A 27,951-nucleotide genomic window follows, 5' to 3' on the forward strand; every position below is an offset into this window, starting at 1 on the left:
GTTTTCGAGTTCAAAGAAAAAATGTCGAGCTTGGGACCGGTTCTATCTCTGCGGGTGATAAACACTTTATTGAAATTCTTTCGAAATAGGAAGAGCGTACCGTGAGAAGGGGTTTCATAAATTGAAGATGGGATATAGATCGAAACGCATTTAACCCGGGAGCGGTCGCGTCGTGTACTGAGTACACGCACCATGAAAAATACACGCTTGTGATACACAGCGTGAGCGTGGCGCCATTGCAGGTAGTCAAAGACGCGACTGCTCGAGGGTTAAATACATATTGTACTGAAATAATCCTAAAAATAGGACACCTTAAAGAAGCCCATAAAACGCAAAGCTTCCCCTGGGCCCCATCCAATAAATCGAAGTCAATAAGTGTTTTGTAGAATCATCAAAATCGTGCCGTTGAAATAACAGAAAGAGTTTATGACATTTAAAAGAAGCATTTTAGGCAATATTTTTGGAATAATTATTAGCGAAAAATACGGTAGAAATCGTGAAGCAAAATTTGGAGTAGGTCCCAAAAGATCTATTGGCACTGGAATTGAAGGCAATGAAAAAACGGACCGAGAAGCCAAGGCAGCTCTAGAATAACAAATTGATAGCATTATGGATTTGGATTATAGGGAAATGATTTAATCATAGTAAATCAGACCTTGAACCGCTGGCAAAATGAATGGAAAAGAGTATGAGAAAACAAATTGAGGGAGGTAAAAAAAAACAATAATTCCTTTTGAAACAAAATGTAAGTTAAGAAGAGAAAATGTTCTTCTCACATTAAAATTCGTATTGGTCATACTGTTTTGACCCATAAGTTCCTATTCGAAAAGGTAGTTGAACCAACTTGTCAATGGTGTAACCAACAACTAAGGGCGCCGTTATAGTTACGCGTGAGAGTGGGAGTGGGAGAAATTCCAGAAGAAATCCCTGCAGGAACGTCAGTCTGCAAAAGTTACTGACGGAATTCCGGAAGGAATCTTTGAAGATATTGCGAGAACATTACTGAAAGAGGCCTGGGAGAAACCCCTTAAAAATCCCGAAAGAAATCCTTGAATCCCGTAGGGAAAAGAGTTCCGGGAACAATTCCTGAAGTATTCCTGGTAGGAGTCCTGAATCAATGTCTGAAGGTGTCCTGAGAAGAATCTTTGGAATCAATCTGTATTCTGTAGAAATTCTTGGAAGAATCCGGGAAAAAATATTGAAGTAATCCCAGAAGATATCCATCAACTACTGGAGGAATTACAGTAGAAATCCCTGGTGAAATCCCGGAGGAAAGCCCAAAAGAATCCCTGAATCTACCTCGGAAAACACCTTTGCAAGCAGCAAAGAGAAATTCCGGATGAAATCCCTGAATGCCATTAGGAATCCTTGGAAGCATCCCAGAAGGAATACTTGAAGGAATTCTGAAAAAAAAATCCTCAAGGAGTACCGGGGAAAATCTCTGAAAGAGGAATCCCTGGTGGTAGCACGGGATGAATCGCTGAAAGAATATCAGGAGAAACTTCTGAAGGAATCCTGGGATGGATTACTAATGGAATCTTGAGGTAGTCCCTTTGAGAATATCAGCAGGGTTGGCATGCTCCTCAGTATGCAAGTATGCGTGGTTTTGATATGATAATGAGCTGCACTGTGCACATTATACGTGCGGAATTCCATCCTCGAGTATCGGGAGAACTCCCTGAAAGAATCCGAGGAGAAATTCTCGGAGAATTACTTTTAAACATTGAAGGAATACTGGTAGCAATCCTAGAAGGAAGCCCTACCGGAAACCCAGGATATCTTCCTAATGGAATCCCAGGACGAAGCCCAAAATAAATCCCTTAACGTAATTCGAAAAAATCAATGAAGGAATCCCGGGAAAAATATCAGAAGGAATTGCGAAAGGGTTTCCTAAAAGGAATACCGGAGAAATATCTCAAAAAAACCCCAAAAAAAATATATAGAAGACTTCCGGAAGGACTCCTGCAAAAAATCTGTAACGGATTTCTGGTAGCAACCCCTGCAGGTACCACGGGAATAAAGGAATTTCAGGAAGAATCTCTGAATGAATCCTAAAGGCATCTCGGGAAGAATCCTTGAACGGATCCTGAGAAAATCCTTAAAAGAATCTGTAAAGGTACCTCGGGAAGAAACACCCCAATTCCATCGAGGCACCCCGAAAGGAATCCTCGAAACAATTCTGGAAAAATCCCTGAAGAAATCCTGGGGAAGATCTCTGAACGAGGAATTCCTTAATTCTTTCCTGGTAGAAACTCAAGAAGAATTCTCAAAAGAATATCAGGAGAAATTCCTTAAGGAATCTTGGGATACTAATGGAACTCCGGGGTATTCTCTTCGATGATACCGGGAGGACTCCCTGTTATCCCAGAAGAAATTCCTGGAGAAATCCCTTAATTACTGAAGGTATTCCGGTAGCAATCCTGGAAGGAATTCCTAATGGAAAACCAGGACATCTTCTTAATGAAATCCCGGGAGGAATTTCTGAAAAAAAAAAATCCCTAAAGGAAACCCGAAAGATTCAATGAAGGAATTCCGGGGGAGGAATCTCGAGAGGAATTTTCGAAAATTTGCTAGTATAAATATCTCAATTATTGTGGAGAATATCTAAAGGAATTTTGGTAATAATCCCTGAAGGTATCACAAGAAAAATATGTGAAATAATCTTGGAGCAACATTTGAAAAGCTTCTGGATGAATCTATGAAGGAATCCTGGAAGAAATCCCTGGCATCTCGGGAAGAACCCTTGGATCGTGAAAAAACAAATCATTGAAAGTATCCCTGCAGGTATCTCGGGAAGAATCTTTGCATGTATCATGGAAGAATCTCTGAAAATACCGGTAGAAATTTTTCATGAAATCCTGGAAAAAATACCTGAATTTCTTGAGGTAACCTTGGAGGCATCGCGAAAGGAATCCACGAAAGAATTCTGGAAGAATACCTGAAGGAATTCCGGGAGAAATGAATCCCTGAAAGAATATCAGGAGAAAAATCTGAAAAAATCTTGAGAGTTACTAGGTTACTAATGGAATCCCGGAGTAATTCATCTGATAATATCCGGAGGACTTCATAGAAGAATTCCGGGAGAAATTCCCGAAGAAGTCCCTCAAACACTGAAGGAATTCCAGCAGCAATACTGGAGAATCCCGAACGGAAACCCAGGAGATCTCTTGATGAATTTCCGGAAGGAGTGCAAGAGGTGTCTCTATAGGAAGCCCGAAAGAATTCAATGCAGAAATCCCGGAAAAACCCCCTGGAGGAATCACAGAAAGGAATCTCGAAAGGATTTCCTAAGGAGAGAAGCATCTGAATGAATTCCAGCAGAAATACCTAGAATATTTCCGGAAAAAATCTGGGAAGATTCTATAAAAAATCTGGAAACCCTGCAAAATTCCACTGGAAGTAACACTGAAGAAATCCGGGCAAGAATTTCTGAAACAATCCTGGAGGAATCTCTGAAGGAATCTTGGAAGTAATCCCTGCTGGCATTTCTGGAAGAATCCTTGAACGGACTGAAAAAATCCTCGGCAGAATATCTCGGGAGGAATATCTGCAAGCGTCATGGATGAATCCCGAAAGAAATACCTGAATCCCCTGAGGAACCCTTGGAGGCATCCCAGAAGGAATCCTTGACAGAATACTAGAAAATACTTGAAGGAATTCCGGGAGGAATCTCCGAAGAAGGCATCCCTCAAAAAATTTTCGAGGAACTCCTGGAGGAAACTCGGGAAGAATCCTTGAAAGAATACCAGGAGAAATTTCTGAGAGAATTCTGGGAGAAGTTACTAATCAGATCCCGGGAAAATCCCTTTGAAAATACCGGCAGGATTCCCATGAAAGTCCCGGGAGCAATTTCTCAAGAAATCCCCCAAACACTGAAGGAATTGCTGTTGCCGTCCTGGAAGGAGTCTCTAATGGAAACCCAGGAGATTTCTCTGATGAAATCCCGGGAGAAATCCAGGAGTTGTCCCTAAAGGATGTCCGGGAGGAAAATCCCAGGATGAATCACAAGAAGGAATACTGGAAGGAATGCCGAAAGAAATCTCTGAACGAATCCCGGAAGAAATACACGGAAGGAGAACTCGGGAAAAAGGTTCTGAGAAGATTTTCTAAAGGAATTCTGGTAGGATTCCCTGAAGGTACCACGGGAAGAATATTTGAGGCAATCCCGGGAGGAACCTTTGAAATAGTCCAGGAGGAAATTCTGAAGAAAATCTATCAAAATGTCTATAAAGATTAAAGATTTGCAAAAAGGGCATATGCTACTTTGCTGATGATGATTTAGATATAGTTCTAAAGAAATGGTTGAATGCATTTCAGAGAAAAATCGCGCTCCTTTCTTTTAAACCAAGAATCAATAATTGAAAAGACAATCGGGTTAAGAATGTGCATCCTTTGACAGATACGTATTTCGACCTCACCTGTGAGGTCGTATTTAGTGTCTTGTACATGACGCGACTTCAAGTACAAGACACTGAAGACGACCCTACAGTTGAGATCGAAATACGTATCTGTCAAAGGATGCATGTTCTTAGTGGAAATAAAAGGAACAGTACTTAACCCTCTAATACCCAATCCCGCCTTTAGACGGGGTGTAGTTTGACCATTTTTGTAATTTTTGTTTCGTGGAAAATCTTTTTTTTATATTTTTGGCTGATATTTAGGACTGTTCTGTATATCTCAAAATGGTTTTTGGTGTATTTTAAAGCGTATTTACATTTTAAAAAAATCATTGAAAAATTGATGTTTTACTCACCTTTTAGAACTCATTGTTTATTTTGTATTGAATCGCTACAATTAACGTATTTTAAATTTTTCACAAATCATTCTATCCTTGCTTAATAGTTTAAGGGAATCAAATACACTCTAAAATTATTTTCCTTAAAATTACACGGAAAATAAAATTGTCTGTGAAAAAAAATTAAAATAATAATATTTCAACAATAATCATAAAACCTCAAAATGTTTTCATCTCAAAAAATCCGTTCCTCAAATTGGCTTCCAGGAAAAATATAAAAGTGTGGGGATGTTCAAAAATAAAAATTAGAAAAATCAAAAACTGAAATTCACGAAATCGAGAATTAAAAAGAATCATCTTCCAAAACATGTTTAAATCGATTTTAGATGACGAAAAATGATATTTAGATCAAAATAAAAAATTTGGGTATTAGAGGGTTAAACCGATTTTCTTTTTACTAACAGGTATTCCACTAACAAGCCCAGGTTCATGATCATCATCAATAATTGAAACATGATGAAAAGCTGGTAAAGAAAACTCTCTGTTAATAGCTGTGTAAGCGTTCATAGAACACTTGACAGTAATTTTAAGAGTTAAGTCATTTTACCCAATTGCATCGATGCATCCTCCCAACCCACTTCTGTTTGACACGAAACCATTCATGCACGAAGAAAGCCAACTGCATAATCGCTGTCGTTGAGCTCGTCGTCGTCGAGTCGTCGCCGTCAGACACTGACATTGATGGAGGCCGAGATCAAGTTCAAAATAGTATGCACTAGTTTCTGGTGTGGTGTGGGTTGCCATTCAGGGCCCTTAATGGCATTCTTCTCTATATGACGGTAGTACCACCCGCCTAGATTTCAATGGCGTGTGAAGGTATAAGGGCACTGTCGCCGTTGAAACGTGCGGAACAAGTGATGCTTTAAGATGACAGTCACTCAATACCAACCATCGAAAATTATCCTACCAATATGCATGATGCTAGGAATAACTCATATAAGCTACATATATGCAATGTGCATCTGTATATGCTATGTGCAACGGAAATAGTTCACAGCGTTCCATCGTGACTGTTGCACCAAGGTTTTTATATAATGGAAGGTTAAGCAGGACGTTTAGTTTGTGGGGAAAAGCAGAGGAAGCCAAATTTCAAAGGAATTTTCTGAGGGGGGGTGTTTGTTTTCAGAATTTCTCACGGTGAAAAAATAATGGCCGCTCGGCCAGTTTTGACATCTAAGACTACCTTAGAATATGTAAATACCTTGTGTTGCACTAGTTTTCCGTGTCCCGTCACAAAGCGTGTCGAACCAATCGTGATGGAAGCGAGTGAGTACCTAAACAAGGAATACTATTTTAGTCGTTTGTCATAGGTTGTCATAGCTCTATGTAGATCTATCAAGCTTCTACACTTATACTTCAGGGCATGGCACTTGTGCACGTGATTGAGACTCTGGCTAGCGCGAAGTGATATCAATGCACGAGAAAAGACAACAAACTATAACTGACTGGAACTGGCTCCGTATCATTCGCTACGATCGGCCACGGAGAGGCTCTTCATTTATCTGTGGAGTGTTTGGTTTGTTTTTTTTTCTACTGCAGGGCAGGCTGCATTTTGCTTCCTCTTCTAGATTGAGCTGGTCATTTTTCCTATTTGAGTAGCTTAAGCAAGTACAGATACATAAGTGTGTTTGTGTTTGTGTTTGTGGCGAAAAGATAACTGTTAGATAAGCTGTGAAGGGGTAATTACAGTATGCTTGAGCACAAATGAATTGCACTTCCTTCAAACACATGGTCAAACGATAAAAAGTAATGATGAGATCAGATGACATAACACGTGATTTTGACATATTCAGTATATTGCGTCAATTAATCGTATTAATGGATGGCTCCTACTTACTTTTCACCTGCTTTAACTACCCACCATGGTCTCTTTGCTGCGATGTTCTGCTGGGTCCCAGTCTAACGCTTTATTGCAGATTTAATGTTTACCCTGATGAAACTCCTAATAAAAAGAAACTCGTGGAGAAGTTTCAAGAAGAATATTCTAAAAAAAAATCCCATAAGGAATTCCTGGAGGAATCCTGGAAGAAATTATCGCAGGGACCCAGAAGAACCTGCTGAAGAATATTAAGTTTTTAAAAGCAGGTCTCGAATTGCCAAATTTCCAAAGGAAAGGCAAATGCCTAAGATATTTCTGGAGAAGTTCATTTGAGAACTTTATGAAAAATTCTCGAATGAATTTCTGGTATGGAATTTCTCTCTAGAAGAACCACCAGCTTTCTTCAAGATTCATTTGTTTTTTTTTTTAGATTCTATCTCGTATCTTGAAAAAAATTACAGTTTCGTGAAGAACAGATATTGATTTCTATCTAAATCATTATTGATCTGTTCCTGAAATTTAGTGATTCTTCCTGGACTCTTCATTTTCCTTTAGAACTTTTACACTTCTTTGCTTCCGTGAATCCCAGCCTGGGTTCACCTTTCACTTTTAGAACTACCAGCTTCTTCCTACATAAACCGACTCAGCATTAAATTCGGTTCGCGTGCCGTCGTATGGGATAGTTCGAGGGAAAAAGTGTTTTTTTTCGGGTTCGGATGCGATACAAGCAGTAGCAAGGCATTCAATCTGCATTGAGTTCGGGTCGCGTTTAGGATAGTTGAAGGGAAAATTGAGGGAAAACATATTTTATCTCTATGAATTCGGCAGCGATGTTAGTGAGCGGCAACGTCTGTTTGCACTGAGTTCGTGCTGTGCGTTATCGAGTGTGCGATAGAATGGCAGCAAGAAAGTGGGAGATCGAGTGAGTGGTTTGAACGAGTGAACATCCGTCTGAGGTGCCATCTAGAGTGCTGCAGTGGATAGTGATCACAGAAAGTTTGCTGAATGGGATTGTCCGATGAGTAATGAGCTAAATTTTAGTATGGTGCGAAGGTCAATTCTCCATTTCAGCAACAACTTTACCGAAAACCGCATTCAAATCGGATGCCTCAATAATTAGTTATCGATTTGTATCCAACTGGAGAAACTTTAACGGTGATCGTTCAGCTTCCCAGCAGGCAACATTACTGCACATGGCACCAAAGAAAGCACACAGAAATCATGGCTACTATGTTGCAAGGCAAATTGCAGTGATGCCCATCGAATAGTGTAACCATCATGATCAAAGATTTTCGTTCTGAATAAAAATCGATAACTAATTATTGAGGCGTCCGATTTGGATGTGGTCTTCGGCAAAGTTGTACTTGATAGAGTAGCCTAGGAGTATTATTATTATTATTATTATTATTTATTTTAATTCAAAATTTAGAAAGAGGGAAAAGCTAGCCTAGGAGTACCAAGGGTCAACTAACACTCTAGGGCGCTTTGGGGAATGCTACGGTCAATTGAACGAAAAACGTCGTTTTCCCATAGTAATTCCCGTACAAACTTGCACTCTCAATTTTCAACCAATTCAGCCCAAATTTTGGCAGAAGGCATAGAATCTGGTTATGAAACGAACAAGCGGTGTGGAGCAAAAGCGATTTTTTTGAACCACGCTTATGGACATCCTGGAGGAATCACCAGAAGAAATACCAATGAAGCACCCTAACACAATAAGCTAATGATATGAAAAAAATACTCGAATGTTCGGGGTGGTAATCGAGTCGGGCCTTCAATAGTTTTAAATGCATATCACACCTGTTATTGATTTATTATAGAAAGCTTGAAATATAAGTAATTAAATTGTTCTAAGGAATACAAAAGGGGTCTCCAGATAATCTAGTGGTCAAGGCTATTGATCGCCAATCCGGAGATGGCGGGTTCGATTCCCGTTAGAGTCGGGAAAATTTTCTCGACTCCCTGGGCATAGAGTATCATTGTACTTGCCACACAATGTACAAATTCATGCAATGGCAGGCAAAGAAAGCCCTTCAATCAATAACTGTGGAAGTGCTCTAAGAACACTATGTTGAAGAGAGGCAGGCCAAGTTCTAATGCGAACGTCGAGCCATAAAGAAGAAGAAGAAGGAATGAAAAAAGAAGTAAAATTATGCATGAGAGCTGAACAAAAGTGTGTTGAAAGTAGAAATCCTCTATATAGAGATGAGCGGAAGTTTTATATGACGAATCGGCAACGCTGTTTGTTTTGTTTACAACTGCTTCCAACACTTGCCACAAAGCTAAATGTTCAAACTTTATGCGTGACTTTGTGTTGTGCACAGTGAATCAAAATTCAACCATCGCGCAACAATAATGACAATGTCGCAACCTGTATTTGTTGCGACAAACAAACCCATGCGACATAAGTTTGTCCCAACTTGAAAATAATGGGATTAACATCGTACACCACGAGTTTAGAGATTTTTAAGCCTTGCATTGCGATTTTCGAACGGTAACTTCGAGTCGGTAAACACTGCAACTCTGGTGAAGCTCTATCATCAAACAGTTTCGACTTTGGGTTAGCAATAATTGATTATTCACGAGTTGAAAAGTACGCAACAAATTCAGCTTCCGTTTTGTCTGCAACAAAAAATTTCGAGATCATGTCATTATCAGTTACCAGTAGGGATAAAGAGTAATCGTCGCACCTTCTTTGTTGCTTGTTTTGTACCTCTTTTGTCTGACAATTCTCTTCCTTACGATTACGATTGCTAATTAATGGTCGAGCATTATTTTACAAAATTTTGGAAAAAATAGCAGCAATCGAAAAAATATGAAATGCATTGCAAAGAGCAGCGCTAATCATATCAGTAGAAGTGAATCAAGCAGCAGCAATGGAAGGTTTTACGAGAAGAGAAGATACAAAAGTTTCTACATGAACATGAGTACTTGAAAGCATAATTAATTAATTATTATCTTTTCTACTACAATTTAATATGCCATCAATTCATCGATATCAAAAGTAAATAATTATAATTTGTTTAGTTCTGATTCCAATACCGTTCGAACGACGCATTCCTACAAACAATAAACATGTTCGTTTGGCTCACACTTTGACATTTCTCTCTGCACGATTGGCTCACAATGGCCGCTTCCGCAGATCTCTATAATGTAGGATTACTAGTTGTAAGCTACTGTGGTGCATACCTCGTTCATGTCAATATGGGCTACTTTCCAATCAATGTTTATTTATTTAATGATTTATTTATTTATTTAATTAATTCCTGTGACTTAAGTCTACATGAATATTTAAACTAAAAACTATAACTTAAGGGCAAAGTCTTCGGTATACCAATCCGTGTGGTCAATTAATGATTTTTAATGAAACTCAACGTACATATGTACAGATGGAAATATTATTAGTAAAATTGCGAAAAAATCCACAGCTCAGGTGAGATTTGAACTCACGACCCTTATACGCTAGACAAGTGCTTTTCCAACTAAGCTACCGAGCCAATTAATGACACGGCATTTTGGTTGGTACAAGGTAATTCCAATCTCATCGATCATGCTTCATCTTTCCCTTAAATTTCACCGCAAATATATCCATCTCTTATGTACACATGCATGAAGAGCGATGCGATTTATTTACTGTTGAAACTGTTTGCCTAACTTTCAGGCGTCTCTTCATCACCGACTGTGGTGAGGAAGAACAATTGAAACCTGGTAGGCGACCAACGTGTCGTTCGCACTCTTTCATATACGACAGATTACTACAGAAGAGGTAGAAGCTCGAATATGACTTAAGGGCAAAGTCTTCGGTATACCAATCCGTGTGGTCAATTAATGATTTTTAATGAAACTCAACGTACATATGTACAGATGGAAATATTATTAGTAAAATTGCGAAAAAATCCACAGCTCAGGTGAGATTTGAACTCACGACCCTTATACGCTAGACAAGTGCTTTTCCAACTAAGCTACCGAGCCAATTAATGACACGGCATTTTGGTTGGTACAAGGTAATTCCAATCTCATCGATCATGCTTCATCTTTCCCTTAAATTTCACCGCAAATATATCCATCTCTTATGTACACATGCATGAAGAGCGATGCGATTTATTTACTGTTGAAACTGTTTGCCTAACTTTCAGGCGTCTCTTCATCACCGACTGTGGTGAGGAAGAACAATTGAAACCTGGTAGGCGACCAACGTGTCGTTCGCACTCTTTCATATACGACAGATTACTACAGAAGAGGTAGAAGCTCGAATATGACTTAAGGGCAAAGTCTTCGGTATACCAATCCGTGTGGTCAATTAATGATTTTTAATGAAACTCAACGTACATATGTACAGATGGAAATATTATTAGTAAAATTGCGAAAAAATCCACAGCTCAGGTGAGATTTGAACTCACGACCCTTATACGCTAGACAAGTGCTTTTCCAACTAAGCTACCGAGCCAATTAATGACACGGCATTTTGGTTGGTACAAGGTAATTCCAATCTCATCGATCATGCTTCATCTTTCCCTTAAATTTCACCGCAAATATATCCATCTCTTATGTACACATGCATGAAGAGCGATGCGATTTATTTACTGTTGAAACTGTTTGCCTAACTTTCAGGCGTCTCTTCATCACCGACTGTGGTGAGGAAGAACAATTGAAACCTGGTAGGCGACCAACGTGTCGTTCGCACTCTTTCATATACGACAGGTTACTACAGAAGAGGTAGAAGCTCGAATATGACTTAAGGGCAAAGTCTTCGGTATACCAATCCGTGTGGTCAATTAATGATTTTTAATGAAACTCAACGTACATATGTACAGATGGAAATATTATTAGTAAAATTGCGAAAAAATCCACAGCTCAGGTGAGATTTGAACTCACGACCCTTATACGCTAGACAAGTGCTTTTCCAACTAAGCTACCGAGCCAATTAATGACACGGCATTTTGGTTGGTACAAGGTAATTCCAATCTCATCGATCATGCTTCATCTTTCCCTTAAATTTCACCGCAAATATATCCATCTCTTATGTACACATGCATGAAGAGCGATGCGATTTATTTACTGTTGAAACTGTTTGCCTAACTTTCAGGCGTCTCTTCATCACCGACTGTGGTGAGGAAGAACAATTGAAACCTGGTAGGCGACCAACGTGTCGTTCGCACTCTTTCATATACGACAGATTACTACAGAAGAGGTAGAAGCTCGAATATGACTTAAGGGCAAAGTCTTCGGTATACCAATCCGTGTGGTCAATTAATGATTTTTAATGAAACTCAACGTACATATGTACAGATGGAAATATTATTAGTAAAATTGCGAAAAAATCCACAGCTCAGGTGAGATTTGAACTCACGACCCTTATACGCTAGACAAGTGCTTTTCCAACTAAGCTACCGAGCCAATTAATGACACGGCATTTTGGTTGGTACAAGGTAATTCCAATCTCATCGATCATGCTTCATCTTTCCCTTAAATTTCACCGCAAATATATCCATCTCTTATGTACACATGCATGAAGAGCGATGCGATTTATTTACTGTTGAAACTGTTTGCCTAACTTTCAGGCGTCTCTTCATCACCGACTGTGGTGAGGAAGAACAATTGAAACCTGGTAGGCGTACCTGTACATATGTACGTTGAGTTTCATTAAAAATCATTAATTGACCACACGGATTGGTATACCGAAGACTTTGCCCTTAAGTCATATTCGAGCTTCTACCTCTTCTGTAGTAATCTGTCGTATATGAAAGAGTGCGAACGACACGTTGGTCGCCTACCAGGTTTCAATTGTTCTTCCTCACCACAGTCGGTGATGAAGAGACGCCTGAAAGTTAGGCAAACAGTTTCAACAGTAAATAAATCGCATCGCTCTTCATGCATGTGTACATAAGAGATGGATATATTTGCGGTGAAATTTAAGGGAAAGATGAAGCATGATCGATGAGATTGGAATTACCTTGTACCAACCAAAATGCCGTGTCATTAATTGGCTCGGTAGCTTAGTTGGAAAAGCACTTGTCTAGCGTATAAGGGTCGTGAGTTCAAATCTCACCTGAGCTGTGGATTTTTTCGCAATTTTACTAATAATATTTCCATCTGTACATATGTACGTTGAGTTTCATTAAAAATCATTAATTGACCACACGGATTGGTATACCGAAGACTTTGCCCTTAAGTCATATTCGAGCTTCTACCTCTTCTGTAGTAATCTGTCGTATATGAAAGAGTGCGAACGACACGTTGGTCGCCTACCAGGTTTCAATTGTTCTTCCTCACCACAGTCGGTGATGAAGAGACGCCTGAAAGTTAGGCAAACAGTTTCAACAGTAAATAAATCGCATCGCTCTTCATGCATGTGTACATAAGAGATGGATATATTTGCGGTGAAATTTAAGGGAAAGATGAAGCATGATCGATGAGATTGGAATTACCTTGTACCAACCAAAATGCCGTGTCATTAATTGGCTCGGTAGCTTAGTTGGAAAAGCACTTGTCTAGCGTATAAGGGTCGTGAGTTCAAATCTCACCTGAGCTGTGGATTTTTTCGCAATTTTACTAATAATATTTCCATCTGTACATATGTACGTTGAGTTTCATTAAAAATCATAAAAACTATAGCAAACTGTAGTTTGTCACTTTTCTCTTAAAACATCTAGAACTTTTACCAAAAACAAATATCTCATCGAGTACCGAAAATGTTCGAACGCACGCAGTCAATGGTTCGTAGAAGCCATATGCTGTTCTGTGAAATTCAGTTAACAACAAAGCCGAAGACCTTAGCTGCCTCTCCATAGCTCGGAAAGAAATATTCGAGGAAAAAATTTTGATGCAAATTTTAGTGTTGAAAAGAACGGAATAATATGTTAACGAACTCGGATAGTGACAAAAATGGATAGTGATAAAAACGGATAGTGACAAAAACGGAACCAACCTGTATAATGAACTCATAATTTAAGGTTTCGGATCATTTGGCCAAATTTTATTTGACCGAATGTCGTTTGGCCGAACGCCATTTATCCGAAAGAGATACTTAAGTGATCATACCATTCTTCTCTTCGTCGGTATAATTCGAAAGAACAGAATTCGAAAGAAGGAAAAATTTCTGATTGGCAATTTCGAGTCCATCGTTTAATCTTAAGGATGAACGATTAACGCACGGAAACTGCACTACACAATAGGAAGAAAACTCAACCCAAACACTCCATAGATAAATGAAGAGGCTCTTCGTGATCGATTGCAGTTTATGATAGGGCGCCAGTTCCAGTCAATAATACCTAGTTGTTGTCATTTCTGCTGCCATTGATATCACTTCGCGCTAGCTACGTAAAGCCAATCACGTGTACAAGTAGCACACCGCTACGACAGCATTTGAGCAAGGCATTCCTAAAGCTCAATAGATCTACACAGAGCTATGACAAGCTATGACGAACGACTATAATAGTTTTCCTGGTACTTATTCGCTTCTACCACGTTCATGCCCACATCGATACTCTTTGTGACGAGAAGCAGTGGTGTATAGGTAACACTCGCAATGGAAAGTCTTGCAATTTGCAACATTTCTGATGCACATAGCATATGGATGCAGATACCTACAATAGCTTATAAGAATATCTTCCAGCAGCTTCCTGTGAGTGTTCTAATTATATTCTGAATTATGCTTAGCAGGGGTTATTTCCATGGTATCAAATGGTTGGCGTGGTTGGTTAGTCAATCACTCTTCCCATCACTAGTTCAGCACGTTTCGACATTAACGTTGCTGTTATACCTCCACACGCCATTGAAACCCAAACGGGTGGTTTAGTCCAGAGCGGCCACCCACATAAAAACTACGCGATTCTCAACTTGATCTTGGCCTTCATCAATGCCAGTGTCTGACGACGGTGGTGCGTCGACGACGGTCACTGCGGTTGCGATTATGCAGCTTGCTTTCATCGTGGAATAATGCATCCGTATCAACAGAAAGGGGTTTTAGGGGTGCGCCAAAGAAATGGGGTAAAGAATGAAATTACCCATTCCTTGTTGATTAACATTAACAGGGTTAACAAAAGAGTGGAGGTAAATAACAATTAGTAGTGGGGTCTCTAATTGGTTAAGGCTATGATGGATGGCCAATCCGGAGACGGCGAGTTCGATTCCCGTTCTGGTCGGGAACATTTTCTCGGCTCCCTGGGCATAGAGTATCATTGTACTTGCCTCACAATACACAAATTCATGCAATGGCAGGCAAAGAAAGCCCTTCAATTAATAACTATGGAAGTGCTCAAAGAACATTAAGTTGAAGCGACATTCTACAGGAGTTAAGGCTAGGATATTTTCTGAAGGATCTCGCGGGATTTCTTTCGAAGTTTAACCAGAGATTTCTTTCAGATTTTCTCCTGAGACTTCTCTTAAAAGATTCCTTCCGGTGTTGGTGCTGGGATGTCTCTAGGAGTGTTTCTGAATTTACCCTGTAGTATTGCCTGAGATTTTTTCCGGAGTGCGTTCTGGGATTTCTGCGGAAGCTATTGCTGGTATTTCTCATGGGGTTCTTGGCGTTATTTCTTTCAGATTTTTTCCAAGCTTTTCCTCGTAGTTGCTTACCGATTTATTGCAGTGATGTACCTGAGATTTTTTCACATATTTCCAGGAATTATTCCCAGAGCTCTTCCCGGAATCGCTACCGAGATTCTGAACGCTCTTTGTGGGATTTTGTGAGTAGTTGCTACCGGAGCTCTTGCAGAGATTTCCCTGGAGTTTTCCCGGAATGTCTGCTGGGATAACTAACAAAATTTAATGTAAGATCGGAAAGAATGCCGGTAAAAAGTTCTGGAAGTAATCCCGAGAGGAAATATTAAGGAAATTCCAAAAAGTCTGAAATTATTGGAAGAACTACGGATGAAATCCCACTAGAAAGATAGGAAAACTCACTGGATAAATTTCTGCAAAAATCACGAGAGACATTATTGAAAGCTATTCTCAGAAACTACTAAGAGATTTTTCTGAAGGAAATTTGGATATATTTTGGTTGGAACTCTGGAATAAATCTAGCGAGAAACTCTGCAAGCATATCAGGATAACTCCTGCAGAAATCCTGGGTAGAACTCCCAGGAATATCTCTCAGAAATCCCGAAACACCGAAAAATCCCGATAGGAATTCCATTTATGGGAGCAAATACATAAAAAATCTCTGGATGGAAACTGGAGAACTTGAGAAAGTTAGAAAAAAACTCTGACAAACCTCCAGAAAAAAAACGGTACAAAGAACTGATATTCAGTTTCAAAACTGTGTAAGGAATTCAACGAACGGTCATATGGTCTGTGGAATCACTGATCGGACTCCTGAATGTTTACTCCTGATTTTTAGAGTATTTGGATGTCATTTATTGTTGAAATAAAATTTCGGTGGAAACGTCACAACAATTTCTTACAATTCTGGAAACATCATATTCTGAACCATTTTTTGTTTTATTTCCGAAGGAGCTTTGCTTTGCAAGAAAAGTTCTTGCAACAAACGGCGTTTTTGGTAGAATTGGATAATAAATCTTGTGCCCTTCAAATTTTTATTTCATTTTTGAAACTATTTTTGAAAAGTATCTCAATTTTATAAAATTTGGGCTATTTTTTTAATTATAAACTTTCAAAACTCCCCCTGGAGAAACCTGGAAATCCCAGGGAATTTTATTTTGTTTTATGAGTAGACACCCTGTTCAGTATACCGTTTTAAATCTTTTTTTCATAAATAGGATGCTACAATTTCCGCTCTGCTGTATTTTTTTTCCTTTATGTTTTCGAATTCAGGGCATGATTCTACACTGGAAATGATCATCAGTTTACCGAGTTCAAAAATGCTGTAAACTGTGTAATGGGAAGATCTTGGATGATGTTAAATTCTTTAACTAGTCCAATACACATAGGGGAACCAACATATTTTGGACACAGCAATGCGCCAGTATTTTTTGGACACTTACGACAAAAACAAATGGAAGTGTCCAAAATATATTGGCTTAACCAAAATACGTTGATTCCCCTAATACTTCTAGTACGTGTTGTTTATTTTCTACATCCGTATGTATAATCCTAAGCTGAACGTAAACGCTCGGTTGTTACGCAATTTACGTTTTTGACTCACATTCTGCGGTTTTCATAGTAAACACATTCGCGTATCGCAAGTGTCACTGCACCTAGGTGGTGAACGGCACTGGCGCTGTTCTGAAAGTCAATGGCACACACAACATGCCTACAAGCTGTTAGGTGGGTTGGGTAGCGCGAGTTCCACTTGTAGAGCTGCCTGCATTATCATTGCAAATCGATGCCGGACGACCCCTTAGTTTGTAACGCACGAACGCTGATAAAGATAAGCCCCTTCCTTCAGTGCAAGTCTAGACACAATCTACCGGCTTAGATGCTGACCAGATTAGAATATTGCAACAGAAATTACCCTGATAAAACAGCTGTGTGCAAGCTACTGTAATAAACTGTTCCGATAGGTATACCTATAGGTAATTAGACTTCCTATTCGTCAACCTGTCATGATCGACTGCAGTAGCTAAACGTGCATTTGTACTAGTCATTCCCAATTCATTAAGCGTCATTCTCGCGTTAAGAGCTACATATACGATTCGTTTACTTAGCACTCGAGTCTCGCGCCACGATAATAATCCTTCTCGACAAAAAATGCTTGTTTTGCTTTTGTTTGCCTTGAAAACTGTTTCATCGCCGTAAACAACTTGGACTCACTCACCTACGCCTGAAAATCCATTAAAACCACACTTGACTTGAAACCCAAGAAAGTCATATCTGTTCTTGAGGTAACGCGACTGAAACGAGTCTCATTTCAACACGATATAGCCGAAATAATTACTTGATTGCCCCTACAAATTACATTATTAGCAACGGACGTCATTGAACAAATTGCAAAAGCATTGCAATTACTTTAACGGGTGGCACCGCGGTGTTGTGCATTACGGGTGGGCGTGTGAAGTGCACCTGATGTAAGGTTCGCGGACTTCTGACATTGGCGGAGTAGTGAGATAACTGCTATCGGAACTCTTGGTAATAATATTTTAACTCAATTCAACTCTCAAGAAAAAGTCCTAATCACGCCAATGGAAATGTTCGACTTTTCCTATGTTTTTCTTGGCTCTGTGCATCGAAGAAAAATGTCACTCGCTGAGTGATGGCTTTTTATAAATGTGTCATCTTTTTGAATGATTGATCTTCTTAGCTTAAATACGGTATATTAATCGTTGCTATTTATATCTCTGTTATTCTAACAGGTCGCCGTTCCGGACGTCGTGGAAGCTGCCAAGGATGCCGACATTCTCATCTTCGTCGTGCCCCATCAGTTCATCCGGGGTCTGGGCGCCCAGCTGCTCGGCAAAATCAAAACCACCGCCGTGGGTCTCTCGCTGATCAAGGGCTTCGACGTGGCCGAGGGCGGCGGTATGGAGCTGATCTCCCACATCATCACCAAACACCTCAAAATCCCCTGCTCGGTGCTGATGGGTGCCAATCTGGCCGGTGAGGTCGCCGAGGAAAAGTTCTGCGAAACCACGATCGGCTGCCGGGACATGAAGATCGCCCAGACGCTGCGGGATCTGTTCCAGACGCCGAACTTCCGGGTCGTTGTGGTGGATGACGTCGATGCGGTGGAAATTTGCGGTGCCCTGAAGAACATCGTTGCGTGCGGGGCCGGCTTCGTGGACGGCATGGGACTGGGCGACAACACCAAGGCGGCCGTCATCCGGTTAGGGCTGATGGAGATGATCAAGTTCGTGGACGTGTTCTACCCGGGCAGCAAACTGTCGACGTTCTTCGAGAGCTGCGGTGTGGCGGATTTGATTACCACTTGCTATGGTGGGTAAACTGTTGGATGAAATTATAACGAGCGGAGAAATAAGGGTTGTGTTTATTTTAGGCGGCCGTAACCGTAAGGTATCGGAAGCGTTCGTGAAAACGGGAAAATCGATCAAGCAGCTCGAGGACGAGATGCTGAACGGCCAGAAACTGCAGGGTCCGATCACCGCCGAGGAGGTCAACTTCATGCTGAAGAACAAAGGCATGGAAGACAAGTAAGTAGAATTTATGTACCTTGAAGTTTATATCAATGTGGAGCATGTCCCTACAAATCACCGACGAAACAGCTGTGTTGCGGTCCAGAACTCTCAGCATCAAGAGGGGAATAGTTCAAGGCGATACCTTTAGTTCGCTATGGTATTCCTTGCCACCTACCTTTCAACAGAGCACTCAACTAATGTAACTACTAGCTACCAATTGAAGAGTGGAAGAAGGAGTACAAGAATTATCCATACCATCTTTTTGGATGAGCTGAATCTGTTTGCGGAATCAGTACAGAGGCTGCATTAATTGTTGCATGGTGTAACAGTTTTCAGCAACGACATCCGTGTTCGGAATTGACAAACGTCGGTCAATTATTCATCTTCGCCTGGGTCTAGTAAAGGATACCAGATGTTTTCGCTTCAACGAACAGGAGGAAATTCGGAATATAGTTTGAAGGCGAAGCATACAGATATCCCGGCTTCCTGCAGCTTAGAGGAATTCGCCACACAATCATCAAGAAGAAGCTGTAGGATTGCATAGTGTCAACAAGCTATAAGGAGCTTTCTTTCAATCGGCGACATGGTGAAAGGGATCAATACGCTTGCGGTGCCCCTGCTAAACTACAGCTATGAACCAAGAACTTACTTGGAACCGTTAGAACGAGTGGCGTTTTCCATGCACCAAATACGCCATGCAAAGTCGTCGAGAGAGACACTGTCACGTGCAGTGGAAGAAAAAGGTGTTGTCGATGTCTAGTTAGGCACTATGTGCTAAGGACAAACGTCTTGAAATCCCGTTCCAACAGTGCATCAGAGCTTCAAACGCACAAATATCAAGAAGCAAGCTTGAAACAACAGTGCATTTCATTATTCTCTTCTTGCTCACTTGTAATAAGCCTAAAATAAGAAGATCAGGTGCGCTGTTTTTTTTTTACGAAGATATTTGTGCGCTCGAATTCGTGAGCTAGGTACCAAAGTCGGCCATTGTGGCGGCCATTTTGGGATCCTAACAAGTCTGTCCTTAACCAGATCCAGCAACTGCGAGCATATTTCGTAGATAGCAGTAACGTAATGTTATTGCTAGATGCAGTAGACTACAATAAGGATTTCAGTTCGAACGAGCTCAGGCATGGTACTGTAATGGTACTGGAATGACGGTGGGTGCTGACGATGACCAAGCTGTACCTGATGTATGGAAGGGAGAGTTTGCTATTCCTCGAAAGGTAGAAAGGACAATACACTGACGGAGGGCTGTAGACCAATAACTCTAGTGAGTGTATGAAAAGTATGAACAGCAACACGCATTCCGTGAGGGTATGGTGTGGAAACGTTCTCTTCTGAGCTTGACCGTCTTTTGAAGAAACTGTTGAGTTATCACATGCGGGTAGATGTATTCTCACTGGACCTATCCAAGGCCTGCGACATGACATGGAAGCTCCCTATCCTGACAACTCTCAATACATGAGATATCCAAGGGCGCATGTTTAACAACGTAGTCAACTTTCATGGAAATGGATCGCAAAGCTAAGGCTCTGTTGGTGAGTTGGATTGCGGACGAATACATTGAATGCGTGAGAGGAGAGGAATCGGCAAACGTGATGTGGTGAATCGATTCGAGGCCATTTGTTGCGGTTTGAAGATTTGGTGCGTCAACTCCGTATGGCTGATTCAAAGCTCGAAAAAGGTGATGTGTGTTCGGCACTCATGCTCATGTTGACGGAATCATTTGACCCTCTGGTTATGGTATTGGAAAATCTTGCTGAAGCTGAATTGACGTACGAAATTATGAAAACCCGACTGTTGAGTGAGGAATCGTAGCGTATGGAACGATATCAGATCAACGAGGAGAAACCGGTGGCGTTTGTTGAAAACAAGGACGACATGAAGTTCAGGGGTAAGTGCTATCTGTGCTGAAAGAAAGGTCATTTTCAAAAGCATTGCTGGAAGCAAGATAGAAATGCGTTTTCATGACTAACAGCGGCGTTGCCAAAGAAAAGTGAAAAGAGGTGATCAAATTCAGGCTGGACTCCGAAGCAAGCGAACATTAGGTGAGATCGAAGAGATATTTGACGGAATTAAGAAGCTTGACAAAGCCTGTAGTTATCCATGTTGCCAAGGAAGGTCAGTCATTGCTCGCGTATCAAGCTGGAGTCGTCGACCGGATGAGCAACCAAGGAATGGCCCTGCAAGCACAAGACGTAAAGGTTGTTGAAGGACTTAGGGTTAGCCTAATATCGGTAAGCAAGCTAACCAAGGCAATTCAGGCGTAGAAGTCTCGTTCGGCAAACTGGTAGCAACGTTGAAGAAGGATAGACAATTTGATTGCAACGGCCTACCTCCAGGGCGATTTGTACGAGCTGGAGATAAGATTGAGGTACTTCCGATGATTGCTAGAGCGTCTACAAACCTACGAAGACAAGAAATAATGGTAATTCCTATTTTATTCAATGGAGAGGGGCAGAAACTCGAGCTTGTTGGTCTTGAGGACGGAGCAGGGGATGTTCATGAACCATATCCAAGAGACTATGAAGAAGGTGACGATTCTGCGAGAATACCGGTTAGTGCTCAGCAGAAGAAGGCCGTTCCTGACGATAGTGATGATGCTGTAGCAGGAGCTCCTGTGCAGGTCATTGTGGAAAAATAGTTTGAAGTTACGGAAGTCAGTGGAACCGAAAATCGCAAACCTTGGGCTGGTACGGATTTTGAACCGAGCTGTAAGCTGAGGATGCTGAAAACGAATCTGTTGCGAAGAGCCATAATTGTGTCGGCGATATCCTCCTGTTTTGTTAAGTTGTTTATTCCTATTCCAGTTGTCAAAAGCTAGTTTATTTCATTCGTTTTATTGCTGAGTTTCATTGGCTACCAGACTGCAACTCTACATGAACGTCTACGATATAACTTTAGTATTCTTTCTTAAGAAAACTAGGCAAGTTAGCACTAAAATGCAACCAGCGGTTGAATGTGTACTGTAGGACAGATAGCGTCGGCTTTAAGATTTCCCCTGAAAAATTATAATTTGATGTATGTCTGCTTTGACCATACAGACAGACCACCCGTCAGCATCAGTGCACTCGCAGTCTTTGGCGAGATAAAACTACTTGGCCTTCTGATTGCGAATAAACATACCTTTAGCAAACATACCAAGCAAGTGAAGGACAAACTCAACGCCAAGTTAAACATCCATCAGGCCCTGGATGGCCATTTCTCTGAAGCCGCTAGTTGTACATCGACAAAAGCAGCTAGGGCAACGTGTGCCCAGCATACTTTACGGATCTGAATTGCGGAGCAGAGGTAGTACCACAGTGCTAACAATATTTTTGAATCTCTTGACAGTTCCAAGACTTCTCCAGTAGCTTCTCTCTCTACTGATGGAGTGTGGAAGGCTACCACTGATACATCATGTAGCGGAAGACCTGGCTACTAAGGAAAGAGGCCTCCTATCTGAAGGGATGCTACAAGTGCAGCGTTCCTCGAGCCAGTGCAGTGGCACGATATAAGATCGACTGACGAGTGAGGGACTCATTCGGGGCTGGTGCCAACTCTGAAATAGCTCTGACTACTTTAAAAGAGGTTTCAGCTTTGTATGCAGATCGGCTACACATGTTCACAAAAGAAAGTAGGTCAATGAGTATCTGGGGAGGCTATAAGCCACTGCGGCCTGTTAGCCGGTCTCTGTGGTATCTTCTCAGCCGAGATCTGTGCATTGCTGCAAACGTGTAGACATGCAAACAGGTGTGAGGCCGTTGTATTCTTGGATTCCGCAAATTTTCTGTCCGCTCTAGAACATGGGCAAATTCGGACTCCCGTGATTTATCGAGGTGTAAAGGTACACAAACATCCCTACTAACAAAAGTAGTTGCATAAGAGCTTATGAAACAAACGTATTTAGAAGAAAGCTCTTCTATGCGCTTATCCAGCAAAAATGTTAGTTGGGATAACCTTTGTATGGGTGCCTGGACACGCAGATATCCCAGGCAATGAGGATGCCGACGCTGTAGCAAACCAGGAGCGCCATGTTCCACAGAAGGTAACTTTGGTCCCTCTCCGTACGCAACTCGCCGGTTCAGACAGACCTTGAATGCAACCTGGTACTACAACTGGGAAGGTTTCCTTCGCAGGATGACAAAACACGACACACAAAAGTGGAGTGATGTGGAAAATTCTCGAGATCAGAAGGTGCTGACTCGGCTGATCATTAGACACCCATGAGTAAGTCATGGGTCAAGAATCGGTGTCAATACGACCTATTTCCAGGGATAGGGACAAAAAATCCTACAAGAGAGGAAGAGGGTGTCGAAAAACGTGAAAATTGTCGTACAAATGGACAGTCCCTAAGTTTACCCATCTCTTACCTTAGATGCCAAACGAACTATAACTTTAAGCACTGTATGATAAAGTTGACATATTCATTGAATAAAGTCTTCAATTCGTATTACAATCCTATTCCTATTTCCTTTCTCTTCCAGATTCCCGCTGTTCACTGCGATTCACAGAATCTGCACCGCGCAAATCAAGCCCCAGGGCTTCCTGGACTGCTTACGTAACCACCCGGAGCACATGTAAGTGTTTTAACCCTCCCCCGAAACGTCGTTTGTTTCGATAAGTTTTTCACTACTTATTATCTCCTTCGGAAAGTCTTCTGCATTTTGTTATATTCGTATAAACACATTTGTTTGGCTCTTAATTTCTGTTTGTTACACACTACACATTTGCGAAGCATTTATTGTTCTCACAACAACCAAAACAATCGAAACATCAAAACACACACACAAACGAGTACAAACGCAAGGCGCATTAACTGTTCGAAGGGGCATGGGGGGGAAAGCAGAGATGGAGAGTCGCGTGACTAAAAACTAATGTTGAGTGTAGATCAATTGTAGAGCAGATGGTATTTTTGTGGAGTGCATACTTACAAACAGTCACGTGTGCTATATTTATTCTGTTATCGTTGTTTAAAGTTTATATCGAAAGTCGTAAAATTCTAGGTGTCATAAAGTCGATTCAAATCATGAACACCAACCATTACTTACACAGTTGCTGAGCTGCTCACGTGCAATATTTAGTTTTGTTTTTTAATGAAAGCTGTAAATTTTAGTTGATCTTGTTAGTAAGCTAACGAATACGTAGCTCCTGATGCAAAGGAAGAAACCCAATTTTATGTATTTGTATATGATTGATGTATGTTTTTGTTTGTTATCATATTGTTATAAACGAAGAAAAATAGTTCAATAGAGAATAGTGATTAACGTTCCGAATGAGTGTTTCAATGTTTTACCTGAATGAACACTTCCCGAAGCGAGAAACGCAGTGCTGAACAGAATTATCAGTCAACTTGTCATGTTGAAACTTCTAAACGAATGCTAGTAACAAAACTAGAGAATCTAACCCATTGGCTTGCTAGAACAATTATTGTACAAATAATAAAAATTCAAAATTTAACTGCAATACTAATACACGATTTCTCTATTCTTAACTATCCTAAAAACCTTTTCGAATGTAATCTACCTAACCGGTCGCAGTACTACTCTCATAGTGCTTTATTTATTGTTATCAACTAGAACTTTTAACTGCTTTGTTGTGCAAATGTGTATGAAAAATAACATAATGCCCTTTTAACACTGCACTATCAGCCGAAAAAATGTTCCCGCAAGTCCTATGCAATTCATCCAGCAATTTCTCCGACAAAATTCTTCATTTAATTCCTACTTCTTCACCGGAAATTCGTTGAGTAGTCCTCTTGTGATTCATCCTGGACTTTCTTTGGCAGTCTAGGAATTTCTGTTGCACGTACCTTCCAAAAATTCTCTCGAAAATTCCTCCAGAAGATGCACAGGTATATCCAGAAATACCTCAGTTTTTTTTTCAGAAACATGATACGATCGGTGAAGTACTAGATTTGTACTCCTGGAGTCCCTCTGACGATCCCTAAAGAAATTACTCCTATGATTCCTGGGGGAACTCTTTTAGGAATACCTTCGACAATTCGTCTAGAACTTGCTTTGACAATTCCACCTTAAGATTTTCTTTTTAAACTTCCCAAACATTCTTCTGGTAATTCTCTCAGGAAGTGCTTCAACGCTTCCTTTAGAATTTCTTCAGAGAAATCAAGAAGAAATGCGAACCAAGCAGCGTTAAAAGCTACCATAGCTCACTCTTTTTTTCGATAAAAATCGATAAATGAAGCACCGTGACCCTCTAACGATACACACACAGTTTCGGAATGTAAATCTGGCGCTAAACCTTTACCGTCGCACTTCACCTTTTGCAGCTTCGAAGCCAAACACTTGATGAAGTTTTGAAGACCGTGCCTATCCTGTCGTCGTCGTGACTGACCGAAGAAGACTTGCTTTGACGCTTTTTCAAAATTCCTGTATCATCTGCTGCACCTGCATGTGACTTTGTATTTGGTATTGATTTCGGTTTTTTAATTCCTTTGTACCCTTTTACATGTATTTAAACACACTGCTTTCGTTTTCCTTTTTCGTAGTGCGTCGCATTTTCGTAGCAGCAATCTCCTCAATGCGGACCTGGCCGAGAGGTTCGCCTCATCGATGTAGCTTCCCCAAAATCCCGCCAATTTATGTTGCTCACGTTATCCTATGTAGTTTGTCGAAATCATAACATTTTACTACATCCACCGTTTATTTGTTTTATATATGTTCTTTCTTTCTCCGTACACGTTTTAGGAAACAACGAGCCAAACTCTAAATCATATTGAAAAACACACTAAACGACTAATCTAGTACTACCTACCTACAAGATAAGAATCACTCCTTCGCGGCACGCACACATGTATACACATGCTTTGTACTGTCAGATCCAGGTTCACATCACGCGTGAATGCGAGGGGGCGTGTGTGTATGTGTAGACGTGCAATTTCCAAAAAAAAAACTCGCTCTTACTCTAGTACTACTTTTTCCGATAACGCGTAACTGAAGTCTGTCCGATTTGTTCCATATAAAGTCTGTCGAAACCAGCAGAAAATATCAAGATGCTAATGTATTTCTAGTGCGTTTTAGAACCAGTTAATTGTTCCTTTGTTGCCATAAGAAAGTCGTTTAACAAACTAGCCTAGCGGTTGTATGAGTGAGTAAGCGAGAGAGAACGAGTCACTTTATCGGATGCAAGCTAGTACTGCATTTATAAATAATCCATAAACCTAAAAACGATCGTTCAAAGAAAGCTATTCGTTCCACATTTAAAACTCCTAAAACACTTACACTGAAATTTCTGTGTACCGGAACGCTGCAGCCGCAGTTAGAGTGTGTGCTTTTCCGTTAAGTTAGGTTAAAACAGAACGCATTTTATCTATTTTTTATAACAAAACATAAAACGAAAACCAAAACAGTAAGCTCATGGTAAAATGGTGAATAAAATTTGTCAAAAAAATTGAAACAAAATCAAACCAGCGTTCAATTGGAAGCGATTGGTTTTCCATTTATTTCCCAGAGAAATCTACTTGCTTTTGGTTTTGCTGCGCTCTGTGACTCATCGCCCGAATCACCCGTTTTGACTAACACTAACCGGATGGGGTGTTGTGGCAGCGTCTGCTACAAAGGGTTACTCGTAAGTATGACTGTTGAGTTGGCATCGTTTTAAGGGTCGTTAGAATTCATTAGAGTGTCGCCTATCTGGAGGAACCTGAAAAGTTTAGGGAAAGTTAAAGTACTTTGTTTCATCAAACTAAGGGAATTTACAATACGTAATTGTGAAGTTGTTAACTGTTTGGAACTACAATGCCCGTTCGATTTTGGAAACATGCCAAATGTTTTGTGTTGCAAAAAATGTTCAAATGTTTGTCTTCCATTTCACATAATTAGTAAATAATTTATCAAATTATATTGCCAGAATTATATTGTGCAAAAATCAAGCATTTACTGTTTGAAATTTAAATATCTTGAAATATCTTGTCTTTTGTTACAGTAAAAAAAATATTAACTTTGGAAGGAGTTTTGTTATATCTTGGCCCAGAGTAGATTTTTACTTGGACATACTCGTTGACATTCACTGGAATACACAACGTCAGATTCCTTTAGCTAGTAAGTTTTTAGATATCATACCAAAAATATGTCATGCAGAAAATCATGGCAATCCGAATCATCCAGGAGGATGACTAGACCTCCTATTAATGGTTTGAAATGCGCTAATCTTAAAGATTCGTAAACTAATCTTGATAATATTGCAATAATAGCCTGAATTACACAAAGCTATAGCTGGAACTCTACCACGTGTGTTTCCAGGTTTCTTTACAGAAACCAGCAAAGGGCTGAAAGTCTCTATAACAAAGACAAATCAATCAATCTTTACAGAAATTCGTTCAAACATTCTCCAAGATTTACTTATCAGAATTTCCCCTATGAATGAGATTCCTACAAAGATTCCTACAAATCTAGATATTCCCTAACGGGTGGGGAGAGGTGATGGTTAAAGCACATGCCTTTCATGCCGAGGATCTAGGATCAAATCCCACTCCCGATAAACTCACTAAATATGAGTTCTTCCTTCAGACGGGGAGTAAAGCGTGGGTCCCGAGTTAAAATAACCTAGGGCCAAACATCTCGTTAATAATATAGAACGGATTCCCATCCATTCAGAGATTCTCCCACAAACTACTTCAGATGATGCCTTAAAAATGCTTGTTCCATGTACAATTAGATGATTTAGACATCTGTCTGGAATCTGAACTCTTAACTCTAATATAAGTAAAAAGTTCAAAATTTCGTCAGCCCTGGAACTATTTTTAAAATGCATTCAAATTTCGTTACAGAATTTTGTTTTTGTCGGGGAAAGCTGGCATTTAATCAAATTGTGTTATACTAAAAAAGAATGTAACAACTCGATATATAGATATATTTTTTGGGATTCTTTTAGAGATCCTATCAATAATTTATTTAGATTTTTTTTCCAAACTTCTTCTGAAGATTATACTAAAAATACTCCACTAAAGACTTACGTTAGAAACCTAGGCTTTGTACATAGACAAGTTTAGAAATTTCAACCACAAATATCTTCTGAGTTTATCCTGGGAATTTCATCTAAGGAAAGTCTTCACAATCTTCTGAGGAGCCTAAAAAGGACAACAATCAGCATCGCGGAAAAACAATACTGAAAGCTATGAAATCAGAAAGACAAGGTGCAGGTGTCACTTCCAATTCTAGGCGGCGACAACTTCGGAAAATTGCTTTGGAAATACTTCCTCTGATTGCACCAGGAATTCCATCAAACATTTTTATTAGAAACGTCTCCAAAGGATCAATTACAATTTTCAATAAAAATATATGTACTCCTGATAACCTCCAAAA

General features: G+C 40.2%; 1 protein-coding gene across 1 annotated transcript in view; it reads left to right on the forward strand.

Moving 5' to 3' along the window:
• Positions 1–26,025, forward strand: part of LOC134286972 (glycerol-3-phosphate dehydrogenase [NAD(+)], cytoplasmic-like) — a 43,929-nt gene extending 17,904 nt beyond the window's left edge. The window contains exons 2-5 of the mRNA XM_062848689.1: positions 17,867–18,446; positions 18,508–18,661; positions 23,116–23,208; positions 25,336–26,025. Of these exons, the coding sequence (XP_062704673.1) occupies positions 17,867–18,446; positions 18,508–18,661; positions 23,116–23,208; positions 25,336–25,357 (849 nt within the window). The 3' untranslated portion in view covers positions 25,358–26,025. The remainder of the gene's footprint in view (positions 1–17,866; positions 18,447–18,507; positions 18,662–23,115; positions 23,209–25,335) is intronic.
• The last annotated feature ends 1,926 nt before the right edge of the window (positions 26,026–27,951 follow it).

This window comes from Aedes albopictus, chromosome 2, assembly GCF_035046485.1.
Source record: "Aedes albopictus strain Foshan chromosome 2, AalbF5, whole genome shotgun sequence".
Lineage (NCBI taxonomy): Eukaryota > Metazoa > Arthropoda > Insecta > Diptera > Culicidae > Aedes > Aedes albopictus.